Source organism: Cottoperca gobio, unplaced genomic scaffold (assembly GCF_900634415.1).
Source record: "Cottoperca gobio unplaced genomic scaffold, fCotGob3.1 fCotGob3_145arrow_ctg1, whole genome shotgun sequence".
Lineage (NCBI taxonomy): Eukaryota > Metazoa > Chordata > Actinopteri > Perciformes > Bovichtidae > Cottoperca > Cottoperca gobio.
Window position 1 is genome coordinate 22,122 of NW_021166806.1, and position 17,879 is coordinate 40,000.

The following is a 17,879-nucleotide window of genomic DNA, read 5'->3' on the forward strand; positions in this document are numbered from 1 at the left end:
TTGTTGTTATTTCATGTTCTCGCCACCAGGTGGAGGAGGTGAGCTGGGTTTTTTCTCAGGCAGAGGTATTTACGGAGCAGCTGAGATCACATGAACGCACCATAAAAAGACACACACACACACACGCAGACCTCTCCGGTTACCGGGTCGTGTCAGATGTGTTTCTATTTTCTCTTTCCCTCCGACCCGGAACTACTGAAAAACACACACACACACCCACCCACACACACACACACACACACACACACACACACACACACACACACACACACACACTCTCTCTCTGTCTCCATCTCACGTCACACTCCGCCTCGCGCTCTCCGGTCTTCACGGACCGACCAGCAGAACCACAGCATGTCCCTGCAGCTGCCGGCGTGCGTAGTGGACTGCGGGACCGGGTGACACACACACACACACACACACACACACACACACACACACACACACACACACACACACACACACACACGCTACATACATGATGATGTTCACAAAAAGTATTTGTTGTGTGTGCGTGCATATGTGTGTGTGTGTGTGTGTGTTGTTTTCGTTGGTGTTAAAGGGACAGTTCACACAAAATACATATATAGTAAAGAAAACTAGTTATTATTATATTATGTTATTATTAATATTATTAATATTATTATAATATTATTTTATATGTTATTATTAATATTATTGTATTGTATTATTCATATTATTATAATAATAATTATTATTATTATTAGTTTTCTTATTAGTAATATTAATATTAGTATTATAACAGTAATATTGAATACTAAAATAATATACAGAATAATAAATACAAAATTCTACTTAATTGCAGAAGTTGAAATGTTGCTTACTTATGATCTTTATATAAAAAAGTAATAATTCTGCAGAGTAGAAATACTGTTTCAAGTCCTGCATACAAAGTATTAGCATCAATATGTACTACAGAATAATATGTATTATATTATTGTATTCTAATTATTCACTGCAGCTGGTCATTTCATTACTTTATATACTGGTGGCTAGTTTAATCTATAATAATCATTTATTATAGTTGGTGCAGTAAAAAGCAAAATATTCAGAAATATAAAGTAGCTGTTAACAAATACCAGCAAAAATAATTATTCCAGAGATTAAACTTTAAAAATTAAATTTCTCTGAGATTCAAGTATTCAACGATAAGAAAATCACAAATTTCACAAACTCAAATATCTTTAGAGTTTATTAAATCATAAATATGCGAGAAAAAACTTCTGAGTTTAAAGTAACAACTTTATTAAACACAAAGCGACGTAGGATCGTAATGTCTCTCAATCTTTACTCGTACATTTACGACTTTAATCTCAGATTTAATTTTTTTCTATAGATATAGTGATATATTTTATTAAACGTGTCGTGAAAAGGTGAGAGGAGGAGGCGATAACGTTTGGTCCGTCTGCCTGCAGGTACACTAAGATGGGCTACGCTGGAAACACTGAGCCGCAGTTCATCGTGCCGTCATGTGAGAAACGTTTTCATCAAACAATTCATACATGTTGTCCACGCTGCAGGAGGACAGCGGCAAATATTAAACTCACACATGTGGAACTTCCCCACTTCATTACTCACATCAACACAAGTTTATATTACAAGTGTTTAATATGTACATGAGGCGTTATGTAATGTAGCTGTGGAGAGTTTAAATCTACACACACAGTTACAAACACACACTCTGATGTTCTCATGTTTTGAAATAATTTATAGACATATATTGAGCAGAGCATGAAACATGAAACATGAAACATGCCTGCAGTGTTTTGCGTTAAATAAAAAACAAAGGAAGTGTTTTGTGAAATGTTTCCGTCCTGTTGAAGCGTCTGGTTCGATCGCTCTACGTTCCCCGTGTGTGACCTCATGCTGCTCTCAGCACGAGGCCTCAAACATCTTATTCTCTCCTCGCTGTCGGCACCTCAGGTGTTGCCATCAAGGAGTCGGCCGGCGTGGGGGAGCAGGCTCAGAGGAGGCTCGTACGAGGAGTCGACGACCTGGACTTCTACATCGGAGACGAAGCCGTAGACAAACCCAACTACGCAACCAAGGTAGGATTCCCTGCCCTGCATTACTGGAGGTTAGAATACATGTAATTATTGAGCTGTGTGTGTTCAGTGGCCCATCCGTCATGGGATGGTGGAGGACTGGGATCTGATGGAGAAGTTTATGGAGCAGGTCATCTTCAAATACCTCCGCGCTGAACCTGAAGACCACAACTTTCTCATGGTCGGTGGACACGCTGCCATGGTTACCTGCACTTTAATATGCAGCCAATCAGAGAGCAGTGTTGTATTATAGCGTGCGTGTGTGTGTGTGTGTGTGTGTGTGTGTGTGTTTGTTTGTGTGGGTGTGTGTGTGTGTGTGTGTGTGTGTTTGTGTGGGTGTGTGTGTGTGTGTGTGTGTGTGTGTGTGTGTGTGTGTTTGTGTGGGTGGGTGTGTGTGTGTGTGTGTGTGTGTGTGTGTGTGTGTGTGTGCAGACAGAGCCTCCTCTCAACACTCCAGAGAACAGAGAGTACCTGGCAGAGATCATGTTCGAGACCTTCAACATACCTGGACTCTACATCGCAGTGCAGGTGAAACACACGAGGAAGAATAAAAGAAACTTTTCAGTCAAAACACCAAGAATTGTAAATAAAATGTAAATATATTGAAAGAAACTTTAATCATGGAATAAAATAAAAGTAAATAGAAAAAGAGTTTGAGTGGATTGACAAAAAGATTTGAGAAACTCTTAAAATAAAAAATAAAAATGTTTATGTGGAAATGCCGAAAAATGTAAATAAACTTGAAAACACTGAGAAACAAAATGTAAATATCTTCATAATGTTTAAGTGGAAATGTAGAACATTTTTTAAATGTTGAAATTCTAGAAATATGAATGTAATATGAAAAGAAGTTTGAGTGTAAAAGCTGAAAATTAAAAACCAATCTGCGGCTTTTCTCATGACTCATGATAATAACAAGCTTTCAACTACTTTTTATTTTTACCCTTTTCTACAAAGTCGGTTAATACGATCCGTTGGAAACAGTCGTCTTCACACGTTGTCTCCCTCCATCAGGCCGTGTTGGCGTTGGCGGCGTCCTGGACGTCTCGGCAGGTCGGACAGAGAACTCTGACCGGTGTCGTCATCGACAGCGGAGACGGGGTCACACACGCCATCCCCGTGGTGAGACACACACACACATTTTAGTTATGACTTCAGTTTCCAGAGATCGTTAGTTTTTGTTAGGAGAAGGTAGAATATATTTTTTTAGTTTCAGTTTGCAATAATAAAGTTGTTGGGAGCCTCTCTGCTCACTGATTGGTCGGCGTGGCTGTCTGTCACAGGCTGAGGGCTACGTGATTGGCAGCTGTATAAAGCACATCCCCATCGCAGGGCGGGACATCACCTTCTTCATCCAGCAGCTGCTGAGAGACAGAGAGGCGGGGATTCCTCCGGAACAGTCGCTGGAGACCGCCAAGGCTGTGAAGGTGTATACCTGTGTATACCTGTGTATACCTGTGTATATCGGTGTATACCTTTGTATACATGTGTATATCGGTGTATACCTTTGTATACATGTGTATATCGGTGTATACCTTTGTATACCTGTGTATACCTGTGTATACCTTTGTATACATGTGTATACATGTGTATACCTGTGTATACCTGTGTATACCTGTGTATATCGGTGTATACCTTTGTATACATGTGTATACCTGTGTATACATGTGTATACCTGTGTATATCGGTGTATACCTTTGTATACATGTGTATACCGGTGTATATCTGTGTATACCTGTGTATATCGGTGTATACCTTTGTATACATGTGTATACCGGTGTATATCTGTGTATACCTGTGTATACCTGTGTATACCTGTGTATACCTGTGTATACCTGTGTATACATGTGTATATCTGTGTATACATGTTTATACATGTGTATATCTGTGTATACCTGTGTATACCTGTGTATATCGGTGTATACCTTTGTATACATGTGTATACCTGTGTATACCTGTGTATATCGGTGTATACCTTTGTATACATGTGTATACCTGTGTATACCTGTGTATACATGTGTATACCTGTGTATATCGGTGTATACCTTTGTATACATGTGTATACCGGTGTATATCTGTGTATACCTGTGTATATCGGTGTATACCTTTGTATACATGTGTATACCGGTGTATATCTGTGTATACCTGTGTATATCGGTGTATACCTTTGTATACATGTGTATACCGGTGTATATCTGTGTATACCTGTGTATATCTGTGTATACCTGTGTATACCTGTGTATACCTGTGTATACCTGTGTATACATGTGTATATCTGTGTATACATGTTTATACATGTGTATATCTGTGTATACCTGTGTATACCTGTGTATACCTGTGTATATCGGTGTATACCTTTGTATACATGTGTATACCTGTGTATACCTGTGTATATCGGTGTATACCTTTGTATACATGTGTATACCTGTGTATACATGTGTATACCTGTGTATATCGGTGTATACCTTTGTATACATGTGTATACCGGTGTATATCTGTGTATACCTGTGTATATCGGTGTATACCTTTGTATACATGTGTATACCGGTGTATATCTGTGTATACCTGTGTATACCTGTGTATACCTGTGTATACATGTGTATATCTGTGTATACATGTTTATACATGTGTATATCTGTGTATACCTGTGTATACCTGTGTATACCTGTGTATATATGTGTATACATGTGTATACCTGTGTATACCTGTGTATACCTGTGTATATATGTGTATACATGTGTATACCTGTGTATATCTTTGTATACCTGTGTACAACTGTGTATACATGTGTATACCTGTGTATATCTTTGTATACCTGTGTACAACTGTGTATACATGTGTATGTCTGTGTATACCTGTGTATACCTGTATATACCTGTGTATACTTGTTTATACCTGTGTATATCTGTATTTATTTGTGTATTTCTATGTGTAGGAGCGGTACTGTTACATCTGTCCTGACATTGTTAAGGAGTTCTCAAAGTTCGACTCTGACCCGGGTAAATGGATCAAACAGTACCGCGGAGTCAACGTTGTGACTAAGACCCCCTTCCACATCGACGTGGGCTACGAGCGCTTCCTGGGCCCCGAGATCTTTTTCCACCCCGAGGTAACTTCACCGAGCTTCTTCAGGTAAACCGAGACTCAAACAATCCTGATGAAATGTTGCTCTGTGACTGCTGGAAGTGGAAACGAGCAGCTGGTTGCTAACACGTTAGCATCAACTATTGTATATGTGAAAGTTGTGTGTTCAGTTTGTTGAAGTGGATGAAAATGATAAAGAAACAATAATAAACTCATAAACCTTTTTACCAAATATAAAATATAAAGGCCCGAGAATGGAACCCTGAGGAACCCCAGAAGTCATTATTCACGTTATCAATGAGAAGATGGTGTTGCTGTGTGTTTATAAGAAGTAGACTGAGTCACCATGACTTCACCCCTTGGTTTGCCAATTAGAAGCATCGAGTTTGCCGCTTTGGTCGTCGCCATCTTGTTTTTTTGGAACCAGAAGTGACCATATTTGGACGAGAGGGTGTCTTTTATTTCAACGGAATGTTGCCTTGGTAGCAACCTGTTAAAAGATGTCTGTTTAAATGTGTGTTTTTCAGTTTGCTAATCCGGACTTCATGCAGCCCATCTCTGATGTTGTTGATGAGGTCATTCAGAGCTGTCCAATCGATGTGAGGCGGCCGCTCTACAAGGTACCTGAGCACACCTGAGCAGGTTTCATAAAAAATAAAACCTTTTGGTAACTGTGTGTGTGTGTGTGTGTCAGAACATTGTGCTCTCCGGAGGATCCACCATGTTCAGAGACTTTGGGCGGCGGCTGCAGAGAGACCTGAAGAGAGTCGTGGACGCCCGACTGAAACTGAGTGAAGACCTCAGTGGAGGACGGATAAAGGTCAGACAGACAGGCAGACAGGCAGGCAGACAGACAGGCACAGAGACAGACAGCTGACTGATTTTCTGTGTTTGTGTTTGCAGCCAAAGCCGATGGACGTTCAGGTCGTCACACATCACATGCAGCGGTACGCCGTCTGGTTTGGAGGCTCTATGTTGGCGTCCACGGTAAACACACGTTTGTACTTCTATACTTGGGGTGGCCCTCAGGGACCCCTCTCACACATGCTCTGCAACCCTGACATTATCTCGACAGAAGCAGTATGGGAGAACGCAAATGTGCCGAATCATTGGGACTGGACATAAAATCGGACTTTACTCTGCCAGCTCTCAAGTACAAAGTCTGTGTGATGTCCGACCGAGTCCATGTGTGAATCGAGCCGCTCATTGTGGACGTGTTGTTGACCAAAACATAGTTTATTTGAGAACTGTATAATAACACTTGTGGACACAAAGCGCATTAGTTATGTAACATACTTATTTATTGTCAGGTCAAGGTGTTTGCCAGTGTACACAGCTCGACTATCTTAAGGTCTAAAACTGAACTCAGTCTTGACAAAGATGGACGCTGTTTGTTTGTGTTTGCAGCCCGAGTTTTCCCAGGTGTGTCACTCCAAGAAGGACTACGATGAGATCGGCCCAAGCATCTGTCGACACAACCCCGTGTTCGGCATCATGTCCTGATGGCAGCGGCAGCTACAGAAGGCTAGCCTTTTAGCCTGCTGCCCACTAGCCACCAGCCACTTAGCCTGTAGTCCCTTAATCTCTTGTTACTTCAGTTTGTATCCCGCTTTGCTTGTACACAATTAGCAGTATAGCTCAGTCTCATCAAGCACACGGAAGTCTAGAGAAACTGAGGCACAAAATCTGTGAATACAAAGTGTGGTGTTTTATTTTGAACTTTTACCACAGAGAACTTGTTTCTTGTCCAAAAAACAACCAGAAAACCATTTTTCCAGAAGCGACATTTAAAGGCGACCGGAGGATTTGTCCAGACCTCGAGACAACGGGTAGCTAGCTGCTAGCAACGCTAAGAGAGTATCTGTTGGCCTGACTGAAGATGACGGAGACGATCTTCTTTCTGACTTGTTTTAGAGAAATGTTCACAAGTTTTCTTTTCTCATACGACGGCATCATTGTAGGTGTGAAAAGAGCAAGGGAACGTGGGTAATATTCCGAGAACAAACTGGGAATTTCGGAGATTTGTCATTTATTTCCCCCCCGTAAATCTACCACTTTAATTTGAGAGAATATTTAGGGTGTTTTTCTCGTAGATATAATTATATTTAAAGATTTACTATAATTTGAGGAAAGATTATATTTTTAAATGTACGTACATTCTGATTTCTTTTAATTAATTTTCCACTTTAATTTGAAAGAATATCCAAGTTTTTTCCCCATAAATTTGTGAGTTGTTTCTCGTATATTTCCCACTATAATTTGATATCTGAGTCTTGAGTTTTGCTCATGTATGAGGTCTGACATTGACCTTGTTGATGTCTCTCTAAAACGGCTGGAGTTAAAACTTCTCTTTCACTTCAGTCTGTCAGCATGAATCCCATGAGGACGATCAGAGCAACAAGAATTAAAACTAAAGGGATTTTCAGAAAGTGTCTTGCAGAAATACACGAGAGCTGCAGATAGTTTCAAGTTTTATTGTTTGTATTTATTTATGTAGCGTGAGAGACGTTTACCTGCATGTCGAAACTGTGAATAAGCATCAAAACCTTCTGCAGAGCGTTTATATTTGTAAAGAGTTGAGCAGAGAACTAACAGATCACATTTATTATAATGTTGAATAAATATATATTTATATAAATATATATTTATATAAATATATATAAATATTTACTGTATGCTGAGAGATACTGATCCAGGAACAGGACTAAACCACAAATCAGATGGGATTATGGTGCGTTCAGGTACAATCACTTCATCACCTTCATCCTCACTTTGACCTTCTGCTCATCATGGATTCAGAAATAAAACTGACACAAACAGACTTCTTGTTTTATACTTTAATTCATCACTAACTCAGTTTTGAGGGAACAAGTACTAATATTTATACATATATATAATATTTATTTATTGTTAAATTATGACTTCTCATAATATTCCAACTTTATTTCTTGTATATAACTTATTTCTTCTTGAAATAGTAAGATATGATATGAAGTATATACTCACTAAATTCCAACTCTATTTCTTGTAATATTATGGCTTTATTTCTTTTAAAATGAAATCTCAGGTTATACACACACACACACACACACACACACACACAGAAGAAGAAGAAGAATTAACTTTATTTAGATAGCAGTTTTCTTACAAGGTTACAAAGTGCTTTCAAGAGAAAACAATTCAACAATGTGTTGTAAATATAAAGTTACCAGAGGATAATATAAAGTTAAAACATATACTAAATGCCCACGTGAACACATGAATATGTAACTCCTGTAGTGCGCACAGCGCACACATTACGGTCCCGCTCCTCCGTCCTTTACGGTAAAACAGCAGAACCCGGAAGTGTGTTGTTGTGAAGATGAAGCTCGTGCTGGAATGACTGAAAGTGGCGCTCAGGTCAGAACACAAACTTTACCCTCACGTGCTCCAGGTAGCTCTCATATTATACTCTTATATAGGATATACACTTACACCTCTATTAAAGATCAAATCTGTGTTTCAGTGTTATATTCTATCAGTACAAACATCCTTCACGTGTTGAACCAGGTCTGAGTTTCACAATTAACATAACATTTCTAGATAGCTGGTGACATTTATAAGAGTTTGGTTTTAAATGTACTTCCGTGTTGAGCTGGAGCTGCTTGCATTTATATATTTTGTGCAACAATAGATCTTTCGACTAAATACAACTTCTCAGTGTTGGAACAGCATTTAACCTGGATATGTTTCACACTGGGCCGTGTTGGGTCCTGGAATTGAGCCTGGAAAGTCCTTGAAAAGTACCACGTGCTGGTATTTATTTATATATCGAGATGTGCATGTGACGTGTCTCTGCAGCTGTTTGCTCGGCTGGAGGCTCGTCGCTGTCTGAAGGACATCGAGCAGCGACTGTTCCCTGAAGATGGAGGACCCGAGCCCGGTGAGTGAGCACGCCCACTTCCGGTCCCCACACCTTACATGGCATCATGGTACCAAAACATTAAAAACAAATATACATCAGGAGCCACGTTATTGATTATTCTGGAGTGACAGTGACATGTGTTCGACAGGTGAGGTGGTGGAGCTATATGGATCAGAGGGGACAGGTGAGCTCCCTGTAACTTCTGCAGCTCAACATGTTTCTCTTCCAGCTCGTCTTCTGTCAGACGAGAGGAAACATCAGAGTGTGTGTTACTAACTGTGTGTGTAGATGTGAACTCTCCACAGCTACATTACATAACGCCTCATGTACATATTAAACACTTGTAATATAAACTTGTGTTGATGTGAGTCATGAAGTGGGGAAGCTTCATGATATCTGTTAGTTACATGTTGGACCCTGTTCAATCCAAGTGGTGTGTGTGTGTGTGTGTGTGTGTGTGTGTGTGTGTGTGTGTGTGTGTGTGTGTGTGTGTGTGTGTGTGTGTGTGTGTGTGTGTGTGTGTAAGGTAAGACAGAGTTGCTCTACCACCTGCTGTGTCAATGTGTGTTGCCGGTGGCAACCGGCGGTCTTGAGGTAGACGTTGTGTTCGTGGACACCGACTACAGTCTGGACATGTTACGACTGGTCAGCATCCTGGACAGCAGACTGAACGCAGGTACACACACACACACTTTTTTTCAACATGAACAAACAAATGCAAAAAAATCTGCAGGATTACCGAAGAACTCATGTCCTGGTTTTCTTCTCTCACCGTCTGTCTGTGCAGCTCGTTCTTCACGCTCGCCCTCGGCCGGTTCAGATGAGGCAGCGTTGCGTTCGTGTTTGTCTCGCCTCCTGGTCGTCCACTGCTCCTCCTCCTCCCAGCTCCTCCTCACCCTCCACTTCCTGGAGACCTCCTTGTCGTTGCGGCCTGGCCTGGCTCTCCTCCTTATTGACAGCATGTCCGCTTTCTACTGGCTGGACCGCTGTGAGGGCGGGGCAAGTGTTGCCAAGCAGGAAGAGAAGCTCAGCAAGTGTGCAGAGCTGCTGGGCCGACTGCTCAGGTAGCTATTCCTCATTTAGGTGGTACGAGTGGTCCTTTAGATTAGATTAGATTCAACTGTATTGTCACTGTGCAGAGTATAGGAACAAGCCAATGAAATGCAGTTAGTATCCAACCAGGAGTGCAAAAAAGTGCTATATTAAATACAGGAAGTGCATTGAATGGTGCTATAAACGACTATAACTATGTAACAGAGTGCAAATGCAGGTTGTGTGTGCAAACAGTGATGGTATGACCATAAATGTACAGTAACAACATTGAACAGTATGAAAGGTATAGTATGTGCAGATAAGAATAGTGCAGGTGAGTGCAATGATGCTAATGAAGTGATGGAGAAGAGTTCAGCAGAGTCACTGCCTCAGGGAAGAAGCTCTCCCTGGTGGTGCAAGAGCGGAGGCTTCTGTAACGCCTGTCGGATGGGAGGAGGGTGAACAGACTGTTGTTGGGGTGGGGGGCATCCTTGATAATGTTCCTGGATTTGCCCAGACAGCGTCTGAGAAAGATGTTCTTAATGGTGGGTAACTGAGTGTCACCACCCGCTGGAGTGATTTCCGGTCTGAGGCGGAGCAGTTGCTGTACCACACTGTGATGCAGTTTGTGAGTATGCTCTCGATGGTGCAGCGGTAGAAGTCCACCAGGAACCTTGGGCCAATGTGAGCTTTCTTAAGGCCCCGTAGGAAGTAGACCAGGTGGAGGAGTTCAGAGACCAGGTGAGGTCATCGGAGATGTGAATATCAAGGAACTTGAAGCTGGACACACGCTCCACTGCAGCTCCAGTGATGCAGATCACCTCTCGTCATCACCTCTTATCAGGCCTACCACCGTGGTACGAGTGGTCCTCTAGGTTGGTCTAGAGGTCTTTTAGGTTGTACTAGTAGTCCTTTAAGAAGTTCTACAGATCCTTTAGGTGGTTGAGCAGTGCTTGTTGAGGTTTGTGTGGTCATTGAGGAGGTTAAAGAAGTCCATTAGGAGGTTTAGGAGGTTCTTGTTGTTATTGAGGAGGTGTTAGTTATTTTAAGGAGGTTGTAGTGGTTAGAAAATAGATTCTGGGGGTCTTTTATGGTTCTTGGATCTTTCAGAGGTTTTTGATAGACTGTAAGGGGATTTATGGAGGGAGTAGACAGCGGTCTCCACCAACATCATCAAACACCAAATGAGGACGATGTTCATCTCTGCAGCGGAGTTCCTCAGAGTCAGAGAACTGAAGCTGTTGTGGGGAAACGTGCTGGAACAACACATCACTAACACACTGCATGTTGTCTTCACTGTAGAAAGTTGACAGCTTTGTTGGGTGAATCAGTCTGTGTGTCCTCCTCTCAGGGATTACAGAATTACTGTCTTCGCCACCTGCCACGCCATCAGGAGGAGCTACAGTGCACCCTCCTCCTGTTCTTCCTCCTTCGACAACGACCGGCCGTACCTCTGTCGCCCCTGGCAACGGCTGGTGACCCACCGGCTGCTGTGCTCCAGGCAGGAGGCTGCAAACAACATGGCTGCCACGGCAGGAGGCAGCAAGGAGCAGAAGAGACGGCAGGTCTTCACCGTCCACTGCACCTCCTCCTCCTCCTCCTCCTCCTCCTCCTCCAGGACGAAGGCTTACAGGAGCAGCTCCTTCTGCGTGACAGACGGAGGAATCGAGTTTATCTGAATGGTCACTACTGCTCAGAGGACAGTAAACTGTTTGTGTAGTGCAGATGAAACCGTATCTTGTGTTTGTTCTTTATATATATATTTGGGTCAATGTTTACATGCATTTGTCAAAGTTCAATAAAAGTTGTGATCCAGGAGGTGTTATTGTTTTTATAATGATTTCACTGCAGTGAGATGCATCTGTCACTGCTGCTGGCAGGATCAATGGATCAGTCGTACAGAATCGATCACATCTTGGATCCACGATGATCCGTCTACTGATGCTGAAGCTTCAGGAATAGATCGCCGCAGCTCCAAAAGAAAGGAGCTATACAAATAAAGTTGTTTAAAATTACTATTATTACTTTTTTGTATTATTACTATTAAACATATTACTATTACTAATTTTAGTATTATTACAATTATACATATTATTATTACTAGTATTCTCGTTTTGTAATATTAATATTATTACTACTATTTTTAAAATAATAACAATAATAGTAATGATTATTATTCTAATGTTAATAATAATAATAATAATAATCATGATGATGATTATAATGAGTCTATGTTTGAGGCACGTGCAGCAGCAGTCCAGCTCCTCGCGGCTCCAGTCCGGGACTTCAGGTCTGATGACAGAGACCGCTTCACCAGAGCAGCCCTCCAACAGATCCCTCCGCGGGGTCAGACACTTTTCTACAGCACACAAACACATTAACCCAGTTCGCCGAAGACACAGACAGCCGGACACGTTTTAAACTCCCAATCCCGGTGAACGGCGGCTTTCCCCGGGCGTAAGAGATACACTGTGCCCGGAGAACGTTCCCGCTCCGGGTACAGGAGTTAACGTTTTGTGGGACCTACTTCTCCTGCTGTTGCTGACAGGCGGTGCTTCGGTCGCTCCCAAACATGGCCTCCATGACGGAGCGACCGCTTCAACTTTAATTTTTCGCCAATTTTTCAGCGCAAAACCGTCTTTTTTCCCCTTCCACGATCACCGGGAATGTTTCGTCGGATCATATCATCATGCCAGACTCGTGAAGCGGATGTTATCTCTCGGAGAAGTTCGCTGTTGGGTTTAAACTGATCGGTTTAAGTTGGCTGGAAAGCTGGAGAGGAAAAAGAGAATTTCATCAAATCAGTAAGGAAGCTTTCTCCCCTTCCCCTCGACACTGCTGCAGCTTTTATTCTCAGGTTGTTTTTCCCCTTGCACTTGTTAACATTTATAAGTGGGGGAATGAATAAGCGCGCGGTGGAGCTCGTTTCTGGTGCGCGCTAACAGCTAGCATGCTAGCTAATGCTAAATGCTAACAGAGAAGTGATCAGTCAACTGGGCGGTCCGAGGAAGCTAACGGCTAACTGCTAACTGCTCTGTTTCCACAATTCAGCTTAATTTACAGAAATAAAACAGTTAATTTATCACAAACGGCTGACAGCTGCGTCTGACTGAAGTGTTGCTGTGACAGATGACTGTATTTACTCAGGCTCCAAGTAAATGAACAGTGAAAGGTTAATAATAATTAGTGTAATACTCTTCTGACAGATGGCTTTATTAGCATCAGTTTAACACTTTATCACATTGTATTCTTATTTATGTGTTGTTTCAGCCAACCGATAACACCCGTCGGATTATCAAGTCTGTTGTGATATGCTAAACTGGTAGACATGAAGAGCAGGAGGAAGTGTTCCCTTTCTGCAGTAACAGTACTTAGTTACAGTAAAATATTACTTCAGTAAAGGTACTAATACACACTAATAATACTGTTACAGTAAAATATTACTTCAGTAAAGGTACTAATACACACTAATAATACTGTTACAGTAAAATATTACTTCAGTAACGGTACTAATACACACTAATAATACTGTTACAGTAAAATATTACTTCAGTAAAGGTACTAATACACACTAATAATACTGTTACAGTAATATATTACTTCAGTAAAGGTACTAATACACACTAATAATACTGTTACAGTAATATATTACTTCAGTAAAGGTACTAATACACACTAATAATACTGTTACAGTAAAATATTACTTCAGTAAAGGTACTAATACACACTGTAATAATACTGTTACAGTAATATATTACTTCAGTAAAGGTACTAATACACACTGTAATAATACTGTTACAGTAAAATATTACTTCAGTAAAGGTACTAATACACACTGTAATAATACTGTTACAGTAAAATATTACTTCAGTAAAGGTACTAATACACACTAATAATACTGTTACAGTAATATATTACTTCAGTAAAGGTACTAATACACACTGTAATAATACTGTTACAGTAATATATTACTTCAGTAAAGGTACTAATACACACTGTAATAATACTGTTACAGTAAAATATTACTTCAGTAAAGGTACTAATACACACTGTAATAATACTGTTACAGAAAAATATTACTTCAGTAAAGGTACTAATACACACTGTAATAATACTGTTACAGTAATATATTACTTCAGTAAAGGTACTAATACACACTAATAATACTGTTACAGTAAAATATTACTTCAGTAAAGGTACTAATACACACTGTAATAATACTGTTACAGTAATATATTACTTCAGTAAAGGTACTAATACACACTGTAATAATACTGTTACAGTAATATATTACTTCAGTAAAAGTACTAATACACTGTAATAATACTGTTACAGTAAAATATTACTTCAGTAAAGGTACTAATACACTGTAATAATACTGTTACAGTAAAATATTACTTCAGTAAAGGTACTAATACACTGTAATAATACTGTTACAGTAAAATATTACTTCAGTAAAGGTACTAATACACACTAATAATACTGTTACAGTAAAATATTACTTCAGTAAAGGTACTAATACACACTAATACTGTTACAGTAAAATATTACTTCAGTAAAGGTACTAATACACACTAATAATACTGTTACAGTAAAATATTACTTCAGTAAAGGTACTAATACACACTGTAATAATACTGTTACAGTAAAATATTACTTCAGTAAAGGTACTAATACACACTGTAATAATACTGTTACAGTAAAATATTACTTCAGTAAAGGTACTAATACACACTGTAATAATACTGTTACAGTAATATATTACTTCAGTAAAGGTACTAATACACTGTAATAATACTGTTACAGTAATATATTACTTCAGTAAAGGTACTAATACACACTGTAAAAAGTCACAGTTCAGACTAACCTGTGTTTATTTATTTAGTACTTGTAATATCCCTAATGTTTCAGAGAAACGTGTGATTTAATCAATGTTTGGCTGTAAAGGACATATTTGAGTTTTATATGCCTGACATGAAGAGTTCTTCATCATGCTGAAGTTACTCACTAGACACTGACCTGCTGTTTAAATACCAGGAGGTTGTTGTTACCAGCAGTTTCCTGTGGAAACATCTGATGGCAGATACTCTTTAATACCAGTCATTGAACAGACGTGTTTAAGTTTACCGCTCCTTCAATATCGAGGACCTGCTCAAACAGAAGGATCGTTTCATTCTCCTAAATGTTGATTAAATATGTGTCCGACACATTGAAATGTCAGCTGTCGTAGGGCTGAACCGTTATGGGCAAAATATCTTCTTCACGATTTATTTTCACCTCCATGTTGTACTTTCCTGCTAACATCAGAATAAAACCGCTCCTTATTCAGAGCATCTGCTTTTACCTAATATTAATAAAGTTGTACCAAAGGCCAACATTTATCAAAATAAGACTTATGAAGTTACTAATATGTGGCGTTGGTTAATGCTACATCCCGTCCCTATAAAAACATTGATATACAAGAAATAATCAATGTTTTTTAAATGTTTGACGATACCGAGTTCAGATATCTGAGGGAGAACCGGATGTTGGGCTTTGTACCGACGAACATGATCTTTAGCTGTGTCATGTGTTGCCCTTAGTGCCCGGCCCTAAAGCAGAGAAATATGACTTCTTTTCTTATAACATTCATTATTTAGATAATTAATCCATTGTCAAAATAGTTGGCTGTTAATTTAATAGTTGACAAACAAAATATTTTCTTTGTAGCTCTACTGTGTGATATTCTATGAATGAATTTAAGACTTATTATTGGATGGCGCAGCGCCAGTGTTACAGGCAACCTTTTGCGTCTGGGATCTTGATCCTGTACGAATCGGCGATGTCCGTTATTTGTTTGTTATTTGTCCGTTATTTGTTTGTTGTTTGTCCGTTATTTGTTTGTTGTTTGTCCGTTATTTGTTTGTTGTTTGTCCGTTATTTGTTTGTTGTTTGTCCGTTATTTGTTTGTTATTTGTCCGTTATTTGTTTGTTGTTTGTCCGTTATTTGTTTGTTTGTCCGTTATTTGTTTGTTGTTTGTCCGTTATTTGTTCGTTATTTGTTTGTTGTTAGTCCGTTATTTGTTTGTTGTTTGTCCTTTATTTGTTCGTTATTTGTTTGTTATTTGTTTGTTGTTTGTCCTTTATTTGTTCGTTAATTGTTTGTTATTTGTTTGTTGTTTGTCCGTTATTTGATCGTTATTTGTTTGTTGTTTGTTATTTGTTTATTAGTCCGTTATTTGTTTGTTGTTTGTCCGTTATTTTTGTTGTTTGTCCGTTATTTGTTTGTCCGTTGTTTGTTTGTTGTTTGTCTGTTATTTGTTTGTTATTTGTCCGTTATTTGTTTGTTATTTGTCCGTTATTTGTTTGTTATTTGTCCGTTATTTGTTTGTTGTTTGTCCGTTATTTGTTTGTTATTTGTCCGTTATTTGTCCGTTATTTGTTTGTTGTTTGTCCGTTATTTGTTTGTTATTTGTCCGTTATTTGTTTGTTGTTTGTCCGTTATTTGTTTGTTGTTTGTCCGTTATTTGTTTGTCCGTTGTTTGTTTGTTGTTTGTCCGTTATTTGTTTATTTGTCCGTTATTTGTTTGTTGTTTGTTTGTCCGTTATTTGTTTGTTGTTTGTCCGTTATTTGTTTGTTGTTTGTCCATTATTTGTTTGTTGTTTGTCCGTTATTTGTTTGTCCGTTGTTTGTCCGTTATTTGTTTATTTGTTTGTTGTTTGTCCGTTATTTGTTTGTTGTTTGTCCGTTATTTGTTTGTTGTTTGTCCGTTATTTGTTTGTCCGTTGTTTGTTTGTTGTTTGTCCGTTATTTGTTTATTTGTCCGTTATTTGTTTGTTGTTTGTTTGTCCGTTATTTGTTTGTTGTTTGTCCGTTATTTGTTTGTTGTTTGTCCATTATTTGTTTGTTGTTTGTCCGTTATTTGTTTGTCCGTTGTTTGTCCGTTATTTGTTTATTTGTTTGTTGTTTGTCCGTTATTTGTTTGTTGTTTGTCCGTTATTTGTTTGTTATTTGTCCGTTATTTTTTTGTTTGTCCGTTATTTGTTTGTTGTTTGTCCGTTATTTGTCCGTTATTTGTTTGTTGTTTGTTTGTCGCACTTTTGTTGCAGGTTTTTGTTTTTTCTGCCTCTTTCCTTGAGAATCACGGTGGCTGCGTTGGCGATGATAAAAGAAATGTTGAGCTCTCTGCAGCAACAGGTCTTTGTGAAGACTATAAACATGAAAAGGCCTATTTATGTAATAATATTAATATTTTGTAATAAGCAGATGCTACGCAGAGCTGTGTTCATGTCAGTAAAATACAGCTCTGACGCAGGGGGGTGATTTCTAAATCACATGACATCCTATAGTAACATCAGTGCATGCAAGTAGAGCTTTACATGTGAACCTGCAGAAAGTGTTTAACGATGGTGTTTTTTTACATCAAGACGTTTTGTGTGGTCAAACAAAGATGGGAGACTCGTGACTGTTGAACTTCATTTATTTATGTGCAGGTTGCACCACAGGGTGCTTCACATCAGATCAGGAGGCTGCTCAGGTGAAAAGATCTCTTCCTGTGGACCAAATCTGAACCTCGTCTGTTTTCTTTACCCAGAATGCCATCTGAGGCTCAGTGTCAGGAGCCTCGGGACAGAAGACCGGCCCCTCCCGTCACCCGGGCCGGGCGCAGCGCTCAGCTGGCCAAAGCCGCAGCTACAAGCCCCGCCCCCGAGAGGCGGTCCCGTGGACGACCTCGGAAAGACGGGAGCAGCGGCCGCCCTGCGCCTCCCACCCCGCCTCCACCTCCCAAATCACAGAAGAAGTAAGACATGAA

The 17,879-nt window shown here is 39.7% G+C and overlaps 2 protein-coding genes across 5 annotated transcripts; both read left to right on the forward strand.

The window, feature by feature from the left end:
- Positions 1-249: 249 nt before the first annotated feature.
- On the forward strand, positions 250-7,971 carry LOC115004580 (actin-related protein 3-A-like). 2 transcript variants are annotated; one of them, XM_029426245.1, is made up of 12 exons: positions 250-398; positions 1,437-1,492; positions 1,945-2,069; positions 2,137-2,247; positions 2,499-2,594; positions 3,081-3,188; positions 3,350-3,493; positions 5,002-5,175; positions 5,678-5,770; positions 5,845-5,970; positions 6,054-6,137; positions 6,558-7,971. In XM_029426245.1, exons 1-12 carry the CDS (start codon positions 355-357, stop codon positions 6,651-6,653), a joined length of 1,257 nt encoding a protein of 418 aa, XP_029282105.1. In that variant the 5' UTR covers positions 250-354; the 3' UTR covers positions 6,654-7,971. The 2 variants fall into 2 exon arrangements, with proteins under 2 accessions (XP_029282105.1, XP_029282106.1); XM_029426246.1 differs by having other exon boundaries at positions 284-374.
- Positions 7,972-8,393: 422 nt separating this feature from the next.
- On the forward strand, positions 8,394-11,904 carry xrcc2 (X-ray repair complementing defective repair in Chinese hamster cells 2). Of its 3 annotated transcripts, none has more exons than XM_029426247.1 (6): positions 8,400-8,549; positions 8,991-9,072; positions 9,203-9,238; positions 9,581-9,730; positions 9,842-10,118; positions 11,438-11,904. In XM_029426247.1, the coding sequence occupies exons 1-6, from the start codon at positions 8,529-8,531 to the stop codon at positions 11,763-11,765; spliced, it is 894 nt and encodes a 297-aa protein (XP_029282107.1). In that variant the 5' UTR covers positions 8,400-8,528; the 3' UTR covers positions 11,766-11,904. The 3 variants fall into 3 exon arrangements, with proteins under 3 accessions (XP_029282109.1, XP_029282107.1, XP_029282108.1); XM_029426248.1 differs by having other exon boundaries at positions 8,426-8,549; positions 8,991-9,121; XM_029426249.1 differs by lacking the exon at positions 9,203-9,238 and having other exon boundaries at positions 8,394-8,549.
- The last annotated feature ends 5,975 nt before the right edge of the window (positions 11,905-17,879 follow it).